The sequence below is a fragment of the Scomber japonicus genome, chromosome 20, assembly GCF_027409825.1.
Source record: "Scomber japonicus isolate fScoJap1 chromosome 20, fScoJap1.pri, whole genome shotgun sequence".
Classification (NCBI taxonomy): domain Eukaryota; kingdom Metazoa; phylum Chordata; class Actinopteri; order Scombriformes; family Scombridae; genus Scomber; species Scomber japonicus.
In genome coordinates, this window is record NC_070597.1 from 19,010,334 (window position 1) to 19,027,885 (window position 17,552).

Sequence of the window (17,552 nt, forward strand, 5' to 3'; positions counted from 1 at the left end):
TGCGGATCACACACTGCCAATGTTTTATTAAGAGTTCATGCAGAAGTCAAACAACACAAAGAGAAATGAGGGATGAGGCAACTCAGGAGAGAGTAGGGATCACACAGCACAGCCTCCCTTATCAGCATCTCTTTTCATATAATCCAGTGACATACAAAGAAACACACTGTTCCTCTGCAAAACAGCTCTGAGATGACTCTCCAGTGTGCTGAGATACAGTTACAGAAACGCTGATGAGAGCTCACATTGAAACGAACCAGGCTGATGCTGGGCGGTATCAAAGAGTGAGAGTGACAACGTGGGTTTTTTAAAATGCATATCTTCTTTCTTTTTTTTTTAATTGACGGAGAGATAAAACGATTCCGTTACGCAACAGCTGACACACACAGACACACACACACACACACACACACGTCGAACACTAAAAACAAGGAAACAGAAGGAGAAAGGACGTTTCCCTTCAAATGTGCAATGTTGATGCTTTGTCGAAAAAAAAGTGTCAGAAAGTAAGATCATGTCTGGTTTGTCATGTGCTAGTCAGTCCATAAACTTATGAGGGATCTATTAAAAAAAAAAGTATCCTTCATGAGATTAATGGTGTGATTCTCTTAGAGCTACAGTTCATCTGTTTCTCACAATCAGTGATCTGCCCTTATAAATCCACAAATCCAATAAACATAACAAATAAGGTACATTAACCAGCAGTAATGTATAAAACAGAAACACACTTAAAACACACACCTTTATGACAACTTCCCCACTTTCCTTACAATAAAACAATTTAAAATACTGATCTGAAGAAAGAGAACACAAAAAAAAGAAAGAAAAGAAAAGCGTTGAATAAATTATTTCTACACCTCTGCTCAAATATTACCAAACATCTCTCATTAAATTACAGCTGGTTAAGTGTTCGTCCTTTACAGTACAAGTTGAAACGCGACTGTCAAAGTGCACGCTTGTTTGAAGCTTGTCGTGATTGTGTAACATGTTGCATTTATTACTGTCAAAGAGTAAAATGTCTCATTTGTAAGCGCTGTGTCTGCGGTGGCGGCGAGCTCGTTTCGGGGAAAAACAAATGTCGTACTGAAAGGTCAGGCCTTCGAAGGTGTCAGAGTGGAGAAATAAAGGAGAGCTGCACACAAAAAAAAAAAAAAAAAAAAAAAAATCATGTGCAAACAGCTTTCGTAGTGTGATATTGAATTCTCATCATGTCCCTGGATGTAAAGATGTGTTAAAGATAGGGCCGGATTACATACAAACAATTCAGCTATCTAGTCTGTTCACATTCTCAGCTTTTTTTTTTCCCTCTATCCGCATCCAAAATAAAAGAAAAAACTTGGTCCGCAAAACTGAAAAGGTACAGCACGAGCTACTCAAACATGAGTTAAAATCCTACAGTCACTGACTGATGACAGCATGTCTCTTCAGCTACCTCTGGCTCCCTGCCAACTCATTCAATGACACAAAAATATATTTGTATCTATCTTCAGCATAAAGATGATCACACAAACAACAATAATTAGACAGTATAGTTCAGCAGAAGGAGTTAAGACCAACTGCAGCAGCTTTAGGCGAATAAAATCTCATCAAAATAATCTCAGGAAAATTCACTGTGATCAACTTATCATCAAAGATCTGCAGTTGAGTTTGTTAAAGAGGAATCTACAGCGTGAGAATGCAGATTTAAGTATACGGTTATTAGTGTGTGTGTGCAATTACGCCGACGATAAAAACTAAATTCCCTTCATCTTTTTAAAAGTGAGTTTTTGTCAATAATCAGGTGCTTGTTTTCTCTTTTTTTTCTTGTGAGGAAGCAGAACGCAGTGAGGTACATCCCTATTGTCAAAGCAGCTGGGAACATGAGCCCGTTCCAAAAACCCCTTTTTTTTCAAAACAAATCTCCATTAAATCAACATCTCTTTCATACATACGTAGCTTAAATATACACACAGCTTGACATTTGTCATTTACAGATTTACAATTCAACTTAGACTGACTTGCAAAGGGATACAAAACACCGAAAACAAATATCCTTGTAGGTATGCTCATTCTGCCTATAATTAGCAATTCTGCAATAGCAACCGTAAATGCATCTGTTAGGGCTTCTTTAATAGTAAAAACTTAAATGATCACGGTTGGTGGTGTTAATGCATGCTTTGAGGGCTTGGATTAGAAATGTATATATCCTATTTCTGACAGGGTCAGAGGGGCGCCTCTTTTATAAAACTCTACATCGTATTTCGTAGGATTAGCTGCAACATGAAGCTCTGCAGTCCACAACAGGCTGAGGGACAATTCTTCACACGCAAAGAAGAGGGAACAAGCAGGCGGCCTCATTGTCTCTGACACTGGTCATCATGTGGGAGGGAGGTGGTGAGGGGGGGGGGGTCGTCCATCGTTCGGTGGCGTATCAAAATAGACCATTTGTCAGGTTTTCCCTTTTGTCTAGCGAGAAGTTAACGGAGAACATGAATGATTCCCTTTTTTTCTTTTTTACAAAGGACAGCATGTACAAATCTCTGTAGTGTAGCTGAATAGCGTTGTGATGGAGCGATCAGAGCGGAGGGTGGATGTGTTTTTTTTTTGTGTCAGGTCAGTCTGTCCTCGGGTGTGATGCTGCTCAGCTGGTCGGGTCTTCGGCTGGGGGTCGGAGGGTCAAAAGGTGAAAGGTCTACATGGCGAACAGAGCGTCCTCCGGCCTGTCTGGCTTCTTGCGGTTTGGGGTTTCCTGCGCTGCAACCGGCTCGCCACTGGGGGGCGACGGTAGGGTGGGGGCCATCTCTGCAGCTTTGGCTCTCTCCTCGAGGAACTTGTCGAACTCTGGGTAAAAACGAGAAAAACAAAAAGGAGGGGAAGGGAATGTGAATTTGAGAGGACAGGACATTGAAAGGGGAATTAAGGTAAGGAAGGAATTCTCTTGTAAAAAAAACCAACAGTGATGTTTATGTACAGTTACGCTACTAGTGGCCAAAAACACCACAGAGCACCTTTAAGTCATCTTACCTTCACTTGTCACGCCTTCCTCGCCTTCATCTCCTTTCTGTTAAAGAACAAAGACAACGTTTCACATCTCTGGAGTCGACTTCGCAACATGTGATGCAAACTGCAAACCACCGCAAACCATAATTCCTGTGCAAACCACCCACAGCTGCACTGTGTACTCACCAGTCAGGTATAATTGTTAACAAGGAAACCACTCGCCTGTTAATACTGCTCACCCTTAACTGTGCAGTTAATAATACACCAGGAATTTCCCAACTAAAGCAGATATACATCACCACTCAATAATCCAACACAATAATCCACTCACACGTTTGTATAAAATGAGCATGAACTGACATGATGTATACCAACTCAACATACATTTAGACGGATTCTACGCTGAAGGGGAAGTAATATACATAATACATAAAACATCTATAATAATGTCAGAAGTCTATTTTAATATGGTAAAAGTTCTAAAACCTAAGGTGAAGATATGTAGAAATGCACAAATGTGATTCAACAAGTTATTCACATTGTCCATTTGTATATTTCAGATCAGAGTTTGGCTCAAACACGTACGGATGTATTTGAGATGTTGACATTTTGAGTAAACAATGAAAAAGAAGGGAGGCCTTCAAGTGATAGGAGCTATAACGGTCTGTTTTAGACAGAGGCTGAACTGAGGTGCTGCATAAAGGGCCAGTATAAGATAAATGAAGGAGTTTTTAAACTGTCAATCATGCATCAAGATATTTCCGTATAAGTATAGAGCTCAAAAATATGATAAAATTGAACAAAGCTAAAACTAGAAGAATCTCTTGTTTGCCAAAGCCGACGGAAGGATACAGTCACGTCCTCTCTGATGTTCCGTTCCGTACCAGAGATTATGGACACATTCAAAACCTCATGCTCATTTTTACAAATTGTCATCATAATACTGTAAGTCAGTTTGTCCCCACAACACACTGTTAGTAACCTTAGATTAAACTAGGATAATAAGACGTGGTTGATGAAAGAGTGAAGAAACACGATGTGAAACAAATGTTACTTTCTGGTTTGAAACACCATTTTAATATAAAGGGATAAAACAGAGTGGAAAGGGAAGGAGAGAGGAAGAACTGCAGGCAGAAATAAAAAATCATGATGGGCTCACCACATCAGTACACAGCCACTCCTCTATGTCATCCATGACAGAGGACTGGCCTCCGACACCCTAGGGGGCAACATCGAGACCGCCGGCAGAAAAGCCACAAAAAACAAACAAAAAAAACAAAAAAAAACAAGCCCCAAACACAACAGAAAATATGACTTCAGTGAACTTAAGTGTGAACTCAAATGCAAGTTAAGAAAAGCAAATAAATAACTGAAATGAGAAGGCAAATCAATGTGTTGGAATGACAAAGTTGTAGAGGAAGAACCTCAAGTCACACTTAAACACATTAACACATAACGCCATGCTGCTGGGGGATGCTGTGTGATGCTGGTGAAGATAAGCAAGCATCATATCTGACAGCGAAAAGCAGGAAGTTGCTTCATCAAGCGACACCAAGCAGAACTAGTTAAGAGCTTTGTTAAATTGACCGCTGAGTCTCACAGCCCACTGACACCTAGCATATTGGGGGGGGGGGGGGGGGTGGAGTTTTCATTAAGTGGATGGCAGCTTGCTAAGGGTTAGCGTTTATTTCTCTACCTTCATGACAGTTCAGTGTAGTAAGCTGTGTAGAATATGGTTATAATAAAGCCACACTCACTGCAGCCGATGAGACAAAAATCTATTCCAGTATTATTAGTAATGCATGAAAAGAAGCCAATAATGGTTAAGCAACTAAAAACTCATCATCAACATCAAGCAGAAGCACTAACTGTGTTGGAAATGTAGCCTCCAGCCTCCAGGCTCACTTCTAAACAAAAATCAGCTCATTTTCAACTTGTTTCCTCTATTCAAGATTAGTAGCATCCGGCAGCACAAGTCAAAGCATGTGAGTAAATATCTGCTTCATGGTACAGCCCGCTTGCACAACGCGCACACACACACACACACACGCTCAAAACGTTCTCTGAGTGACAACATGGACTCTATATTATAGCCCACACTGGACATAACAGCCTGTGTTGTGGAGACTTACCGCTCCTGCAGCTGGCTGTGGGACATCCAGAGTGGGAGGAAGGCTAGCAGCAGTATTGACGTCCTCTGCTGTACTGCTGAAATAAGATGTGAGAATGAGATGTTAGAAAACCATCAAAATCCTTCAAAAAATAACAATATGGTTTACAGTGAAAAAAAGAAGCCTTAAGCATCCTTAAGTCCAAAGCCTAATCAATATATCAGTCAGCTGCATTTTACATGTATGTATATTTGATCCTTTTCTTAATGCAAGTTTAATATATACATGCATGTTTTTTTTGTTCTATGTATTTTTGAATTTATAGTTAAAAGGTTACTGTTTTACTGCACCCATGTCATTTTATATAAAGTTTATTGTTAAACTGTAAAACATGTCTTTGTCAAGTGTTTTATAACCACATTTGAGGGATCATTGCAAAGAATGAGCATGTATGTATATATTCTGGATCTATAAGATTATTGACCAATATAATCAATATTGGTACTTTTTTTTTTTTTTTTTTACTCTGCCCCAGAAATCCAGTATTGTTCAGGTCCTGCTTACGTCTTCTGTGGTTCAGACACAGCTCCGGTCCTGGTTTGGGCGAACACATCAAAGTCGTCCTGTGCAGGTGGAGGCTTACAGCTGGGCAGAGAGCTCAAAGTACTACTCACACTGTCTGCACCCACGTCTGGAGGAAATGAAACACACTTGATGAAGTTGCCATGCAACATTACAATGATGGACATTTCGTAACCCTTGAGAGAGTTTACAATTGCGTAAAAAGAGGCTTGTTGAGGTTGTGAAGACTTAGAGTGGCACAACACTTGGCTCATATCTGACATAGGAGATGCATACCAAGTCCGGCCAGGCGGGAGGCCAAGGTGGCTGGAGAGGAGGGCCTCGCTGCAGGGGCTGTGACGTTTGAGTACAAGTTGGTCGGAGCTGCGTTGTGCATGTTGCTGACCACCGCAGGGGAGCCTGGGCCCAGGTCTATGAGGTTGTCCTCTGTAGCCTCACTCAGGACCTGGTGGAGAAGGAGTGATGAGATACCTAACTATAGCTGTCCTGTCATGTAGGAGCTGACAGAGGGATATACAGTAGGGTTTGTGGCTCATGAGCAGCAAAGCTAATCCTGTTCGTGGGACGGCTAAGGAGAGGCAGGGTTATACAGTATATAGTTACCTGACTGTATTTAGAAAAAAATACAAAAAAACACAAAAAACACAACACAAAACAGGTGGTTTAAATAAAAGACATAAAGACATGTGTGTTAAGAGTGACAAACTTGTTGGTTAGCTTCAGGAAAGCATGAAAATGTCTTGTGATTGTGGAGAGCAGCAAATAATGCAACTTTTTGGGAAAACTGTTTCTTAAGGGGGTCCGAAGGTTCCACATTATGTATTCACTTTTAGAAAACTGGAGAAACTTCTTGGTAGCGTTGTCAGTTACCACAGATGTGCCCTCGAGGGTCGACGATTCATACAGATAAAAAATAAATCCCCCCCCTTAAGAAGGTAGAAATACAGCAGGGAAGGAGGAGGGAAGATTGAATCTTTTGGCTCTTGAGGAGTTTCTCCATCAAGATTATTTTGCAAATCCCAAACCCTGACTGTTTGAGATGATGCAAAAACAACATGACTGTGATTCTTGGGACACATTCACTTTAGTGCCATGGTAAGGTTACATCACTGTCAGTCTACCTCCAGATTCATCATGTCATTGGCCGTTTGGGTGGGGGGGGGGCTGCATAGTCAAAACATGCCATATGGAGTGAAAGATACTGGAGGAGGCACAGCCCATATTATTTAGCCATGTTTCGACAGTCGCTTTGGGGTCAGAATACATCACCGGGTCATACTGGTCAGTTACAGAGGCTGGTAATATTTTCATACTTGCCTGTCTCAGCTAGCCACAGAAACAGAAAAGAACAGAAAGGAAGAGACAGTGAATACCATTAACATGCCTGTGCAGGGACTCAATGTCATGGCATGGTAACTATGGGAGACACACCATGCCCAATTAATATAAAACCCAACAAAGAAGTAAAAATGTTCCAACAGATTCATGCTTTTCATCTGATTCCTCATTAGATTTTAATCATCATTAAAAAAAGTGGGTTTATTTAAGAAAATGTAAAAATATACAGAATTAATGAACGGAACCAACAGGAAACTGATGAAAGGCATGAAAGCTATGAAGGCTCTCTAAGCAGCTGCAAGCGTGACGTAAATGAAACTGAGAATTAGAGTGTAGCTGCTGATAAAAGTTGTTGTGGACATTTTTATCTCTTTATTTTTGTTATTGACAGATTGGTTTGAATCATTGCAAGGCAGTGATGGACTTTAGAATGAAGAAAGACAAACATAAAACAGCGAGGGGACATCTGTTATATGAACAGTCAAAGGGATTATAGAAGTAAATATGGACTGATGCAAAAGCTTCCAGCAATGCTTGTCTGCTCTTCTAGCTGATGACTGCTAAGGCACCCTTTTAGAGCGCGCCACTTAGCTCGTTCCAAAGCTGTGACTGGACTGGTGATTGTATCTCATTCTGGCATACGCAACACAAGTCCGTCTATGAATACAATCAGCTCAATTCCAGCACTTCCCAAAATGGAAAAGGCTTTTGTGTTTTGCATTGACTTTTGTGTTGTCATAGTCAATGTTTCCCCCTACTGGACAGGACTTCAATGCAACAGACCTGTTCTGATTGTATTGAAGAAGAATGAATTCGTGTCAGTGTGTGAGATGAATGACAAAAAAGAAAATAAGGAATGTTTGCTTTGCATTTTTATGATGGCAGTGTGTTTCTTTGCTGGATTTCCATTTAATTAAGCATGAAAACCAGGTTAATCATTGACAGATCAAGATCACAGCTCTTGAAAGACATTGTTAAGCCCGACTCGTTATGCGACATGCAAGTCCACACTACCGACACCGACATCAAATAATGAGAAAACGTGAGCACAAAAAAAAAAAAAAAGCTAAGAAGGTTCAGACAGGTAATCCAGGGATTTTACAGTGTGATGTAAACATAGGGTGTTTCACTACCTGAGGTACTAACTGCTGACTCACCCCATTGTTGACACTCTGAGCTGTAGACCTTCCAGACCTAAACCTCTCATACCTGAGGCAAAGAGAGGACGACATGGTAGAGCAAAAAAACACTTTAGTTTATCTACTCAAATTTGTGCAAACATTCATGAAAAAAAGAATTTGAATGTGTGTATGTTTTCCCCTCCTAAAGATGAGTATATTTGTCAGTGTGTTTTGACCTTTCGTAGCGTAAGAAGATGTTATTGAGGTCGTCGTTGACATGCAGCAGCTCCTCGGTCACTGCCTCATTAGAAACGCAGGAGATGAGCTCCATTATCCTCTGCTGCATGGCTCTGCAAGTCCTATTCAGCTCCTAAAACACACACACACACACACACAGTTCATAAAAACATGTATATCCGTAATGCTCTCAGGTTACTTTTGTCCTCATAGTTTAAAAAAAAAATATATGTTCATTCACTCACACACACACACACACACACACACACACACACACACACACACACACACTTAAACAAGAGTGGTTCCTTGCCTGTAGTAACTCATAGTCTGAAGCGTCCTCCTGTCCTGGAACCATCTCGGTCAACATCTCTGACATCACCTTAGTGTTTCCACGCACAATGTCCAACTCACTGCGCAGCCGACAAATCTGGACAACAGAGAGATGAATCAACAGTTAGTCTATTATAAGGGCAGCTGGTGTAGAATATAATCTAATTTGTAGCCAACAGTATTGCTCAGGACATGGATCCACATCAGGGATAATTGCATTTGCACAGGGGGAACATGGAAGCCTCCACTAACTGACTCAACTAAACCTGACCACCGCCTGATGAAAAAATACATATCCATGGATTTCTATAAAAAGGAGGGGGAAACAAAATGTACAATACAATAAGCTACGATAGGATTTGAGTTGACGCACGTAACAACATAATGCATGTGGTGATTGAGAGTGCACAAAAATGAGCTAGCACGCAAACAGAAGTAAACTAGAAGTACACCAAAATCTAATCAGTTCATCCTTGAGTCCAAGTTGAGGTTTTTTCTCAAATCTGATTAAAATTCCTTCCAGGCGTTCCTGAGATATGGCGTTGGCGTGAGGACGGGAGGGAATGCGAAGTCACAGCGACCTCGACCTAACCTTAACACTGACTATTCAATGGAATGAAAAATACTAATAACATCTGGTTATAATTCTTTAACATGAGCATATCTGGAACATGATAGCTTCTGTTGACGAAGGGGATACCTGAGCTACTGTGGCTTGATGCTGACATTGCACTGCTCATACATGCAGCAGCATATTCAAACTCTAAAGTGTAATCATTTTCTTAGGTTTGTTTGTACAGGTGGCACAAAACATCAGTCTGACTGGCACGGCACCAGAGAAGACACCTGTAATCTAAAAAGGAGCTTCAGGTTGCTACAGGTTGTGTGTATATTTGAATCCGACTGTTTCGCTTAAGCGTCTTAATGGGAGTGGGATTGTACCTGTTCGGGTGTAGGATTGATGGATCCGGAGGCATGAATGTTGGGAACCTGAGGAGCGGTGTAGGCTGGCAGGACAGCCTGTGGTGCGGGCTGGGTAGTAGTGGCGTATTTATGTAGGGTGGAGTCTCCCTCTGGAGCAGTTGCTGACTAGAAGCAGCAGAGACAGACCAAAAAGTGACAAATCAGACTGCAAGCTAGTCACACTATGTTTTTCTTCCAACACAGCTACTTAATATGATGACCCCCCCCTACCCGCTGAGGTGTGTGTATAGGCGAAAGGGTCTCCAACTCTGACATGGGGAACTCGATGCCTTTTCTCTTGAGCTCCTCATAGATTTGGACCACACCTGTGAGGTCCGGGCTGCTCCTGAATGCATCAGCCCACGCCTTGGAGAAAGGAGAGCAAGAAAAGGGTTAAACAAAAGAGAGGGAGAGAGTGGAAAAAACAACGGGTACAGGGAGGGCTGATACAGCAAACACAACGACGGATGCCAGAATAGTAAAAAGAGCGCCGTTCTCTGATCATTTCTGTTTGTTTGCCTTGAATACCACAAAGCTCTTGGCCTGTCTCTCATAGCAGTGGGAAAGCTAAAGCTAGACTGAGCCATTATAGCAGCCCAAACACATGACACACTTTTGAAAAACAAGTGCACACAGACTTTGAGGCTAACTTGGGCTCTTGATCCAAAAGTGTTCTCCTCAGCCACAAAAACAGCATCATTTTGGTTTAAGTGTGCCTGAAAACAACGTCAAGCCAATGCTTGAGCCGAGGATAGCAAGAACTGGATTAGAATACATAGTATGTATCTAAGTATACACATTAAAACCTGGGACTTATCTGACATTGCAGCATTACTTCATCAGCTGATAAGATCTTGGGTCAAAATTACAAATGTGAAGAGATTCTGAGTTTTATTCACAAAAAAAACCCTGATTCATGAAACCGGCGGTTAGGAAACTGTACAACACAACCGCAGTCTGTTGCCAAACTGGGTATTAAAATCCCACTCTAGCTGTTGTGAGAAGGGAGTGTTGCTTGATACGTTTTCCCACACAATTTTCCATGCTGACCTCACTGTCGCAAACTTGTTTGTCTAATGACCGGACAAACAAGAAACTATTATATTCTCCCTTCTCCCTCACAGCTATGCCTCTCTCTCTCTCTCTCTCTCTCTCTCTCTCTCTCTCTCTCTCTCTCTCTCTCTCTCTCTCTCTCTCTCTCTCTCTCTCTCTCTCTCTCTCTCTCTCTCTCTCTCTCTCTCTCTCTCTCTCTCTCTCTCTCTCTCTCTCTCTCTCTCTCTCTCTCTCTCTCTCTCTCTCTCTCTCTCTCTCTCTCTACACGGATCCATGCTGGAGCAGTAGTCACGTGGTTCCCCTGGTGGAAATAAGAGCAGCCCACATGAGCCTTGCAAGGTTACCTGAGCTGCGGCAGGTAACGAGAGCTGCTCCAGGCTCAAGCCCTGGAGTCACTGTACTTTACCTGAGGCTCTGCCTGGGGATGATAGGTCACCTCCTGGACTGTTGCACAGCCACAAATGCTGTAATAAACACCTATGCTGCAAAGCTCACTGCGCCTCTTTCACTAAATGACTCAATCAAAAACACCACTTTTCTCACACAGAGGTAAAAGCATTGTTGTATAGTACACTAAAAGGATTATCTAAAGATTCAGTAAGGTTCATATCACACACTCACTGCTCTAATAACATACTTCGGGGGCACGCAGCTGTATTGTTATCTTACCTGAATCAGGGCGAGCACTTTATCCTGAACGATTGTAGGTGGGTTGTTTTTAGGAGAGATAATTTTAACAAGTACGCCATCAACAAAGTCCCTGCTGGTGACCAGAGAATGAAACCGATGGCCACAGTTCTTCACACAAGTCTCCAGGACCTGGCGGATGCAGAGAGGAAATGAATGTGAGGTTATGCAAATGCTTGGGAAAGAAAACACAAAATCCTGCTGCAGTCATGTTATTAAGGCTTTTGTTGAGTTTTGAATTACAAAGTTTCTATAAATGCACACAAACAAACTATGAGATAGCATCAGACTGAGTTGGCCATGAATGATTCACTCTGCATGCAGTAATACTCCATTACATGAGAGAGAAAAAACAAAACATATTTTATGACAAATGCAACCTCTGATTGTGATATTAGGAGAACTAGGCTATATAAAAAACATATTTATGGATGTAACATGTAACATACATTCGCCCTCTTCAACTCACCGTTAGAGCCAACATCACTTCCCTATAGTTCCTGTTGCCATTCAGCCTCTTCTTCACTGCTCTAATGGCATCTTTTGGCCTGCACACACACACACACAGACACACACAAGTAAAGACACACGTTTCATGCACAGCACAGCATTACAGCTTTTAAATGGACTGATAAGACCTTTCAAGCAGAACAAACACAATTGCCAAGAACTTAATGACTGAGAGCTTTGAGGAGCATTTTGGGTGGCATTGCCATTTGGACACAAAAACCTGAATACCAGTTGCAACCTTTTGTTAATGATTCTCTGACTTTTCACAATCTCTGCATAGACATCGGCATACTTCTATTGTAAGGTATGGTAATAATTAACATTTAAGTTCTTTGACTACTTTTGACAGATCAAAGCAGCCTCAACGGTATGGGTGTGACACTTCTTACATCCCCCTGAGACAAAAAAAAAAGAATAGTCTTTTTATAGATTACTCCTATGCAGACAGTGCAGCGTGCTAGACTTGACCCACCTACAGTAGTTTACAACCTACTAATCAAACAAGACCTGGACTTCACACACACACACACCAGCTTAAACATACAGTACAAGGTAAATGGAGCAATGAGATAAGCAAGGAGGCCTTGCATAAATCCACCTCAAACAGCCGGAACTGGGCTTCTTCTCTCAGTATGACACAGATAAAGAAGAAAAGAGGGAAATGAATGACTTCTAAATAAAGCATGCTGCAGCAATGCTTTATGTAAATAGCACAGGGACAAGGAAGGCAGGATCAAACCAGTACCAATGAGAGAGAGTTAATCAATAACATTGTATGGATATTCACCCATCCTCTGTTTCATTGATGATGTCACATATTTCCATGTTGAGGGTCCAGTCTTCGCTTTGCAGGGAGCCATCGGTGGCTCTCTCTGAAACATACACATGTAAGATAACTGAGAAAATATATATAATGTATAATATGAAGATGTCTCAGTAAAACACAAGCGACTGGAGTGAATAAGGAGACGATGACTGGTGGCTAGCTAACTAAGCTAACGTTAGTCATCCTTTCAGCTATACATAATTGAGTTGGTTAATGTTTTTTCCCGTTAACCCGAGTGTTGAAAATTACAGAAAACAACGTTTTGGTGTGTTAACGTAACGCCAGCACAATGACAGCAGATGTTACCGTAACTCCTCCTTAGCTAGGCGGCTAATGGTTCAGGGACGTTAGCCCGTAAATGACTCACCGCACGGATTACATACATTTTCAGGACATATATACATAGTATCTGCACGCAGTGTCGTTTCTGAAATGTATAGTTACGTACCGATGCAATGCCCCACTGGGGTACTGTAAGGATTTCCCAATAGGAACTCCATCTTGCTCGACAACAAACAAGTCAGTCCATGGAACTGGGATGATGATGATGATACATGAGGAAACGTCCAGCAAGTCCCACCCACAGAGCAATGTGATTGGTCAAGAAATCCTGACCTTTAGCGTGATTGGACAGCTGCAACACCCGTCATGAGAGTTGGACGATTGTAAATAAAAGGCTCCAAAGGTTGCAACAATAAAACTCAAATTGATGTTTTATGACTGTATGTCTGTATGTTTACATGTTAATTAATAATAACAGACATTTGTAAAATGTTATGAATGTTTATGTTTTAATTCTCAATAAACTTTTCTGACATATGTATGAGTTGTGGAACTTGTGGAAAAGAAACACAATGAGGAGTCAGATAATGCAATTCTGTACATTTCTATGATCCATTTCAACTATAAAAAAACAGAACACTGAGCTTTGCCAATTAAAAAAGACCACTGGGAGGATACTGATGAAGACTATACCTGTGCAGCATTTAATTGTTCAATAATTACCACACAAAAATGTCAAATTACACAGAAAAATAAATGACAATCTTAAATACAGTATGAAATACAGTATATCGTTCCACCAAATGCAAGTGATTTGTTTTTCACATGAAGTATACCGTTTCCAAACACCATGCATACAGCACAGTTGGTGTGGACAGTGTGCTGATAGGATAGCATATTCACTTTGCAATATTCAAATGTCGCAGACAGAGAAAGCAGGCATGGCATTAACATTCCGCCACCAAACAGAAAACAACATTAGTCACCATTCTCTTGAAAGCATACGCAGTGTCCAAAATGTCACGGATGACTGAGAACCGACTGGAAACTCAGTGAGGGGTGTCACACTTGGCAGCTGCTGCATATTAACACTGCAAAAATGACAGCCAATGTGTTTTACGGGAGTGAGATGACTCTATAACAGATCACACACACAGAACAGCTGTCATTTGCTAAATAGAACAAACAGGGTGTGTTGTGTTTGTCTGCATGGATGTAGAAGAAGCATGGATAAGCTGGAGGTGTTTATGGTGTTCTCAGTTTGGGGGGCAGATGTGTTGCGTGCCTTTTAAGAGTTTTATGTTTGAGCTTCTCAGTCCTGCATTAGTTTGCGTTTGACAGTTGAACTCTCAGATGAGAGTTGAATGAAAAGAGCCCCGGCAGCAGTCCGTGCCCTCAGCTCATACATGTCGTAGTCATGAGCCCACTCCACGTTTCCCCAGCGCTGAATCTGTGAAAGAGAAAAAACATATCAGAGGAATAAACAGATAATTACTTCTGACTGTCCACATAAAGAGCAGCAGATCCAACATGTTGTTCATCAGTGAGGGCACTTCATGCAGCAATGAAGGAATACATTACATCTAAAGTCATTTGTAAAGATAAAAGAAGCAAGGCCTCAGAGGAGCGGTCAGCCTCCACCCTGCATTGTACATTATGTGCTGCCAGAATTAGATTTCATGGGAAATAATATGAGAACAGAAGAGGGTGCTGTTTCTCCAAAGCAAATAAAGCAAACTTTATGCCTGACAAATACAGATGGGGGACAGAATAACAGAAAAAAACATTTCCAATATGTTTTTTATGCTCTTCATTAAAACCCTGACTGAAAAGGCAAAGAATCCTTTTGCATGAGACATATTTGGATTTATGGGAAACAAGAAGTAACAATAACAGCATCATACATGGGAGAGACGCTACTAATAATATTGACTAAGGTCTCAAAAAAGACATTCCATTGGACAAATATGTAAAAAGTTGATGGGAAAACCATACTGCCATTCTCATACCTGGTATTCCTCCTCCAGTCTGGAGAGCAAAACAGCCTGCTCCACACTCAGATGTTTGTCAATCATCCCAAACGACAGCACAACAGATTTCAGCTGGGTGATCACATACTCGAGCCCTGCACAAGAGAAACCATATTACTGTGTAATCTTACATATAGCCACTTACAATGCTATTGACCCAACCTATGAGATTAAACTTCACAGCTATTACACTTACTACTTTCCTGTCTGTTTGTTTTATTTTGTTGTTAATTACAACACAACCTAAACAATCAAATGAACAATTTAATAATTGTTAAAAGTGCTCATTTGGGATGAGTTTACAAATGTTTTACCTGTCATGGACCAGAAATTGTATGATTTCAGGTGTTGCCGGAAGGTGTCTTTGGTTGCTTCTGGGATCTCAGGACCCAAAATACTGGACGAGGAGCCAATAGTGACATTATATCTGAAATGACGTTGCGGGAGACAAACACAAGAAAGAGCTTAGTATAGTAGCTTAATTTACAAGTGCTGTGTTACCATTTGAGGGGCTTTAATGCCATTCTTTGGCGAAAGCTAATGCAGCTTTTACCTGTTTTCAATCCAGTGCAGCACGGGGTCCCACTCATTCTTCTGTAGCTCAACCAAACCATAGGGATCATCTACCCTGTAACTGTACCAAACATCAACATATTTCACATTTCTTGCAACAACTGCAAGTACCTGACTTTAAACAATGTAAGAAAATACCAGAATATATCTACAACTAACAACATGTGAATTGTTTTTTTTCTACAATAATAAAGTCAAGAAAATAATTATCAATCAATCCTTTTGTGTTGGATATTGTTGATCTGAGTCATTAACTCTAATTAACAATGGTTATATTCACTGTTAATTCTTCTTCTTAATTATTATTATTATTAGTGTTTTGTTGGAAATTAGGTCTGGCTATACAGTCATGCACAAATCACTGAATATAGCAAGAATAAAGCCCTGTTTTCAAAAGGACATATATGGATAAAGGGCCATTAATATAAAAATAATACTGAATAAAGATCAATGAGTAACATACCAGACAGTGTCAGTCTCCAGATACTTCAGAGCAGCACTGATCATTTGGTCCTTGTTGCGTTGAGTGGGATTATCCAGAGCTGTATTGCACAGGGTGGTCTGCAGGAAGAATGCACCAACATTAAATTGTCAGTCATCTCAATTTGTAGTCTAAACCCCTTTTCTATTATCATGAAACTGGAGGAAATTGTGACCATAGCCTCAAGCCTCTCATAGAACAGGATATCTAACCCTAACCCTACATTACTACATTACTACATACTAACACTACATTGCAATATTGAATACATTAAAACATATCATTATTCTGTGTCAGAAATCTCTCATGGCCTCCTCTCATTGTTAAATTGTTATGTTACTTAATGACTGTCACATCACTGTTTCTTCTCACTAAAGCTTAATAAGTATAATATTAATTTCATAAAAATTTAGTAATCTCTTCTGACATTAGTGGAGGCAGTCTTTATTTCAGGCAAGGCAAGCACCTCCACTATAAGACTCTTCGGTAAACACTGGAAGAAAAACTTTGCTTTAGCCGTACCAGGTGCATAGTGTAAAACTTGAGTGTCTCTCTTTGAGCATCCCACTCGGTTGCCACAGCAATGGCCAGGGGTTCATTTGGCACTGTAAACAAGTTCCCTCCAGGAGTTTTCAATTTCCTTTGGTCTAGGTTTATTTCATATAAACCACCTAAATGAAAACATTTAAAAACATTTAGAAATGGGGGGAAATTATTGGGTGGAAGAATAATACAAGTATGGAGAAAAAACAACAAATTCAGCCATTGCTAATTTCAAAGAAAGAAAGCTAGTTACACAAAAAGGAACACTTTTATCCATTACTGTGACTATCTGATTACAGATGAATTACAGAACTGCTTTATTACTACTAGTAGTTTTATTTCTAGTAATATCAACACTTACCTTCGCCTTGGGATATACTGACATCTTGATAAAATTTCCTTCTTTCTGGAAACAACAGAACACATCACACCAGTCAACGCTTGCATAGTTAGAAACAGACAACAAATGCTACAACACAAGTGAGCTATCTTACCTGCTGTTGCTGTGGAGTATTTCAAAGAAAGCTGACTTGTTGGGCACTCTTTGCAGAGTGAAAGGGCATTTCCAAACCGACTCCGAAGTCTAACAAGACTCCTAAACATAGCGACAGTTATGGAAAGGTGATGCTTGGAAGAAAAGCTAGCTAAGAAGAGTGGATAGGCTAAGCTATATGTTTCTTGCAGTATTCCCTTAGTTAATTAGAGGCAACATTCCTATACGGCTTGGTGCTTTTTGTATAAGCATGAATTATCTTGTGCTGCACTGCTTAAAGTCGCTATATTTCTACTTACTGACACACATTTCTTTCTCAGCTCTCATACAACAGCTCCTGCGTTTAAAAGCACGCGTGTGACCTTCTGTGCTTGACAGGTTGCGTCGTAAGTAATGGTCACTGTTGGGAA

At 40.7% G+C, this 17,552-nt stretch overlaps 2 protein-coding genes across 5 annotated transcripts; both read right to left on the reverse strand.

Annotated features, from left to right (window-relative positions):
* tom1l2 (target of myb1 like 2 membrane trafficking protein) lies at positions 1-13,257 on the reverse strand. 4 transcript variants are annotated; one of them, XM_053341803.1, is made up of 15 exons: positions 13,189-13,257; positions 12,702-12,786; positions 11,874-11,952; positions 11,387-11,536; positions 9,896-10,030; positions 9,644-9,790; positions 8,682-8,798; positions 8,368-8,501; positions 8,168-8,219; positions 5,949-6,117; positions 5,655-5,781; positions 5,112-5,184; positions 4,139-4,198; positions 3,004-3,040; positions 1-2,820 (listed from the first exon to the last, which is right to left on the reverse strand). In XM_053341803.1, the coding sequence occupies exons 1-15, from the start codon at positions 13,238-13,240 to the stop codon at positions 2,672-2,674; spliced, it is 1,566 nt and encodes a 521-aa protein (XP_053197778.1). In that variant the 5' UTR covers positions 13,241-13,257; the 3' UTR covers positions 1-2,671. The 4 variants fall into 4 exon arrangements, with proteins under 4 accessions (XP_053197778.1, XP_053197777.1, XP_053197780.1 ...); XM_053341802.1 differs by having other exon boundaries at positions 5,112-5,187; XM_053341805.1 differs by lacking the exon at positions 4,139-4,198.
* Positions 13,258-13,707: 450 nt separating this feature from the next.
* atpaf2 (ATP synthase mitochondrial F1 complex assembly factor 2) lies at positions 13,708-17,519 on the reverse strand. The gene is made up of 8 exons (XM_053341806.1): positions 17,144-17,519; positions 17,011-17,055; positions 16,629-16,777; positions 16,089-16,186; positions 15,606-15,686; positions 15,367-15,479; positions 15,032-15,147; positions 13,708-14,472 (listed from the first exon to the last, which is right to left on the reverse strand). The coding sequence occupies exons 1-8, from the start codon at positions 17,250-17,252 to the stop codon at positions 14,335-14,337; spliced, it is 849 nt and encodes a 282-aa protein (XP_053197781.1). The 5' UTR covers positions 17,253-17,519; the 3' UTR covers positions 13,708-14,334.
* Between the last annotated feature and the right edge of the window lie 33 nt (positions 17,520-17,552).

Excerpts from the sequence above, each read along its gene's own strand:
- tom1l2 (XM_053341802.1), bottom strand. The coding sequence starts at position 13,240 with ATGGAGTTCCTATTGGGAAATCCTTACAGTACCCCAGTGGGGCATTGC. Across the intron at positions 5,782-5,948 it reads CTCCCGCCTGGCCGGACTTG|ACGTGGGTGCAGACAGTGTG; the intron begins GTATGCATCTCC and ends CATTTCCTCCAG. Across the intron at positions 3,041-4,138 it reads AGTGGCTGTGTACTGATGTG|AAAGGAGATGAAGGCGAGGA; the intron begins GTGAGCCCATCA and ends GTTCTTTAACAG.
- atpaf2 (XM_053341806.1), bottom strand. The coding sequence starts at position 17,252 with ATGTTTAGGAGTCTTGTTAGACTTCGGAGTCGGTTTGGAAATGCCCTT. Across the intron at positions 16,778-17,010 it reads CAGTATATCCCAAGGCGAAG|GTGGTTTATATGAAATAAAC; the intron begins GTAAGTGTTGAT and ends GTTTTCATTTAG. Across the intron at positions 16,187-16,628 it reads AGTTTTACACTATGCACCTG|ACCACCCTGTGCAATACAGC; the intron begins GTACGGCTAAAG and ends TTCTTCCTGCAG.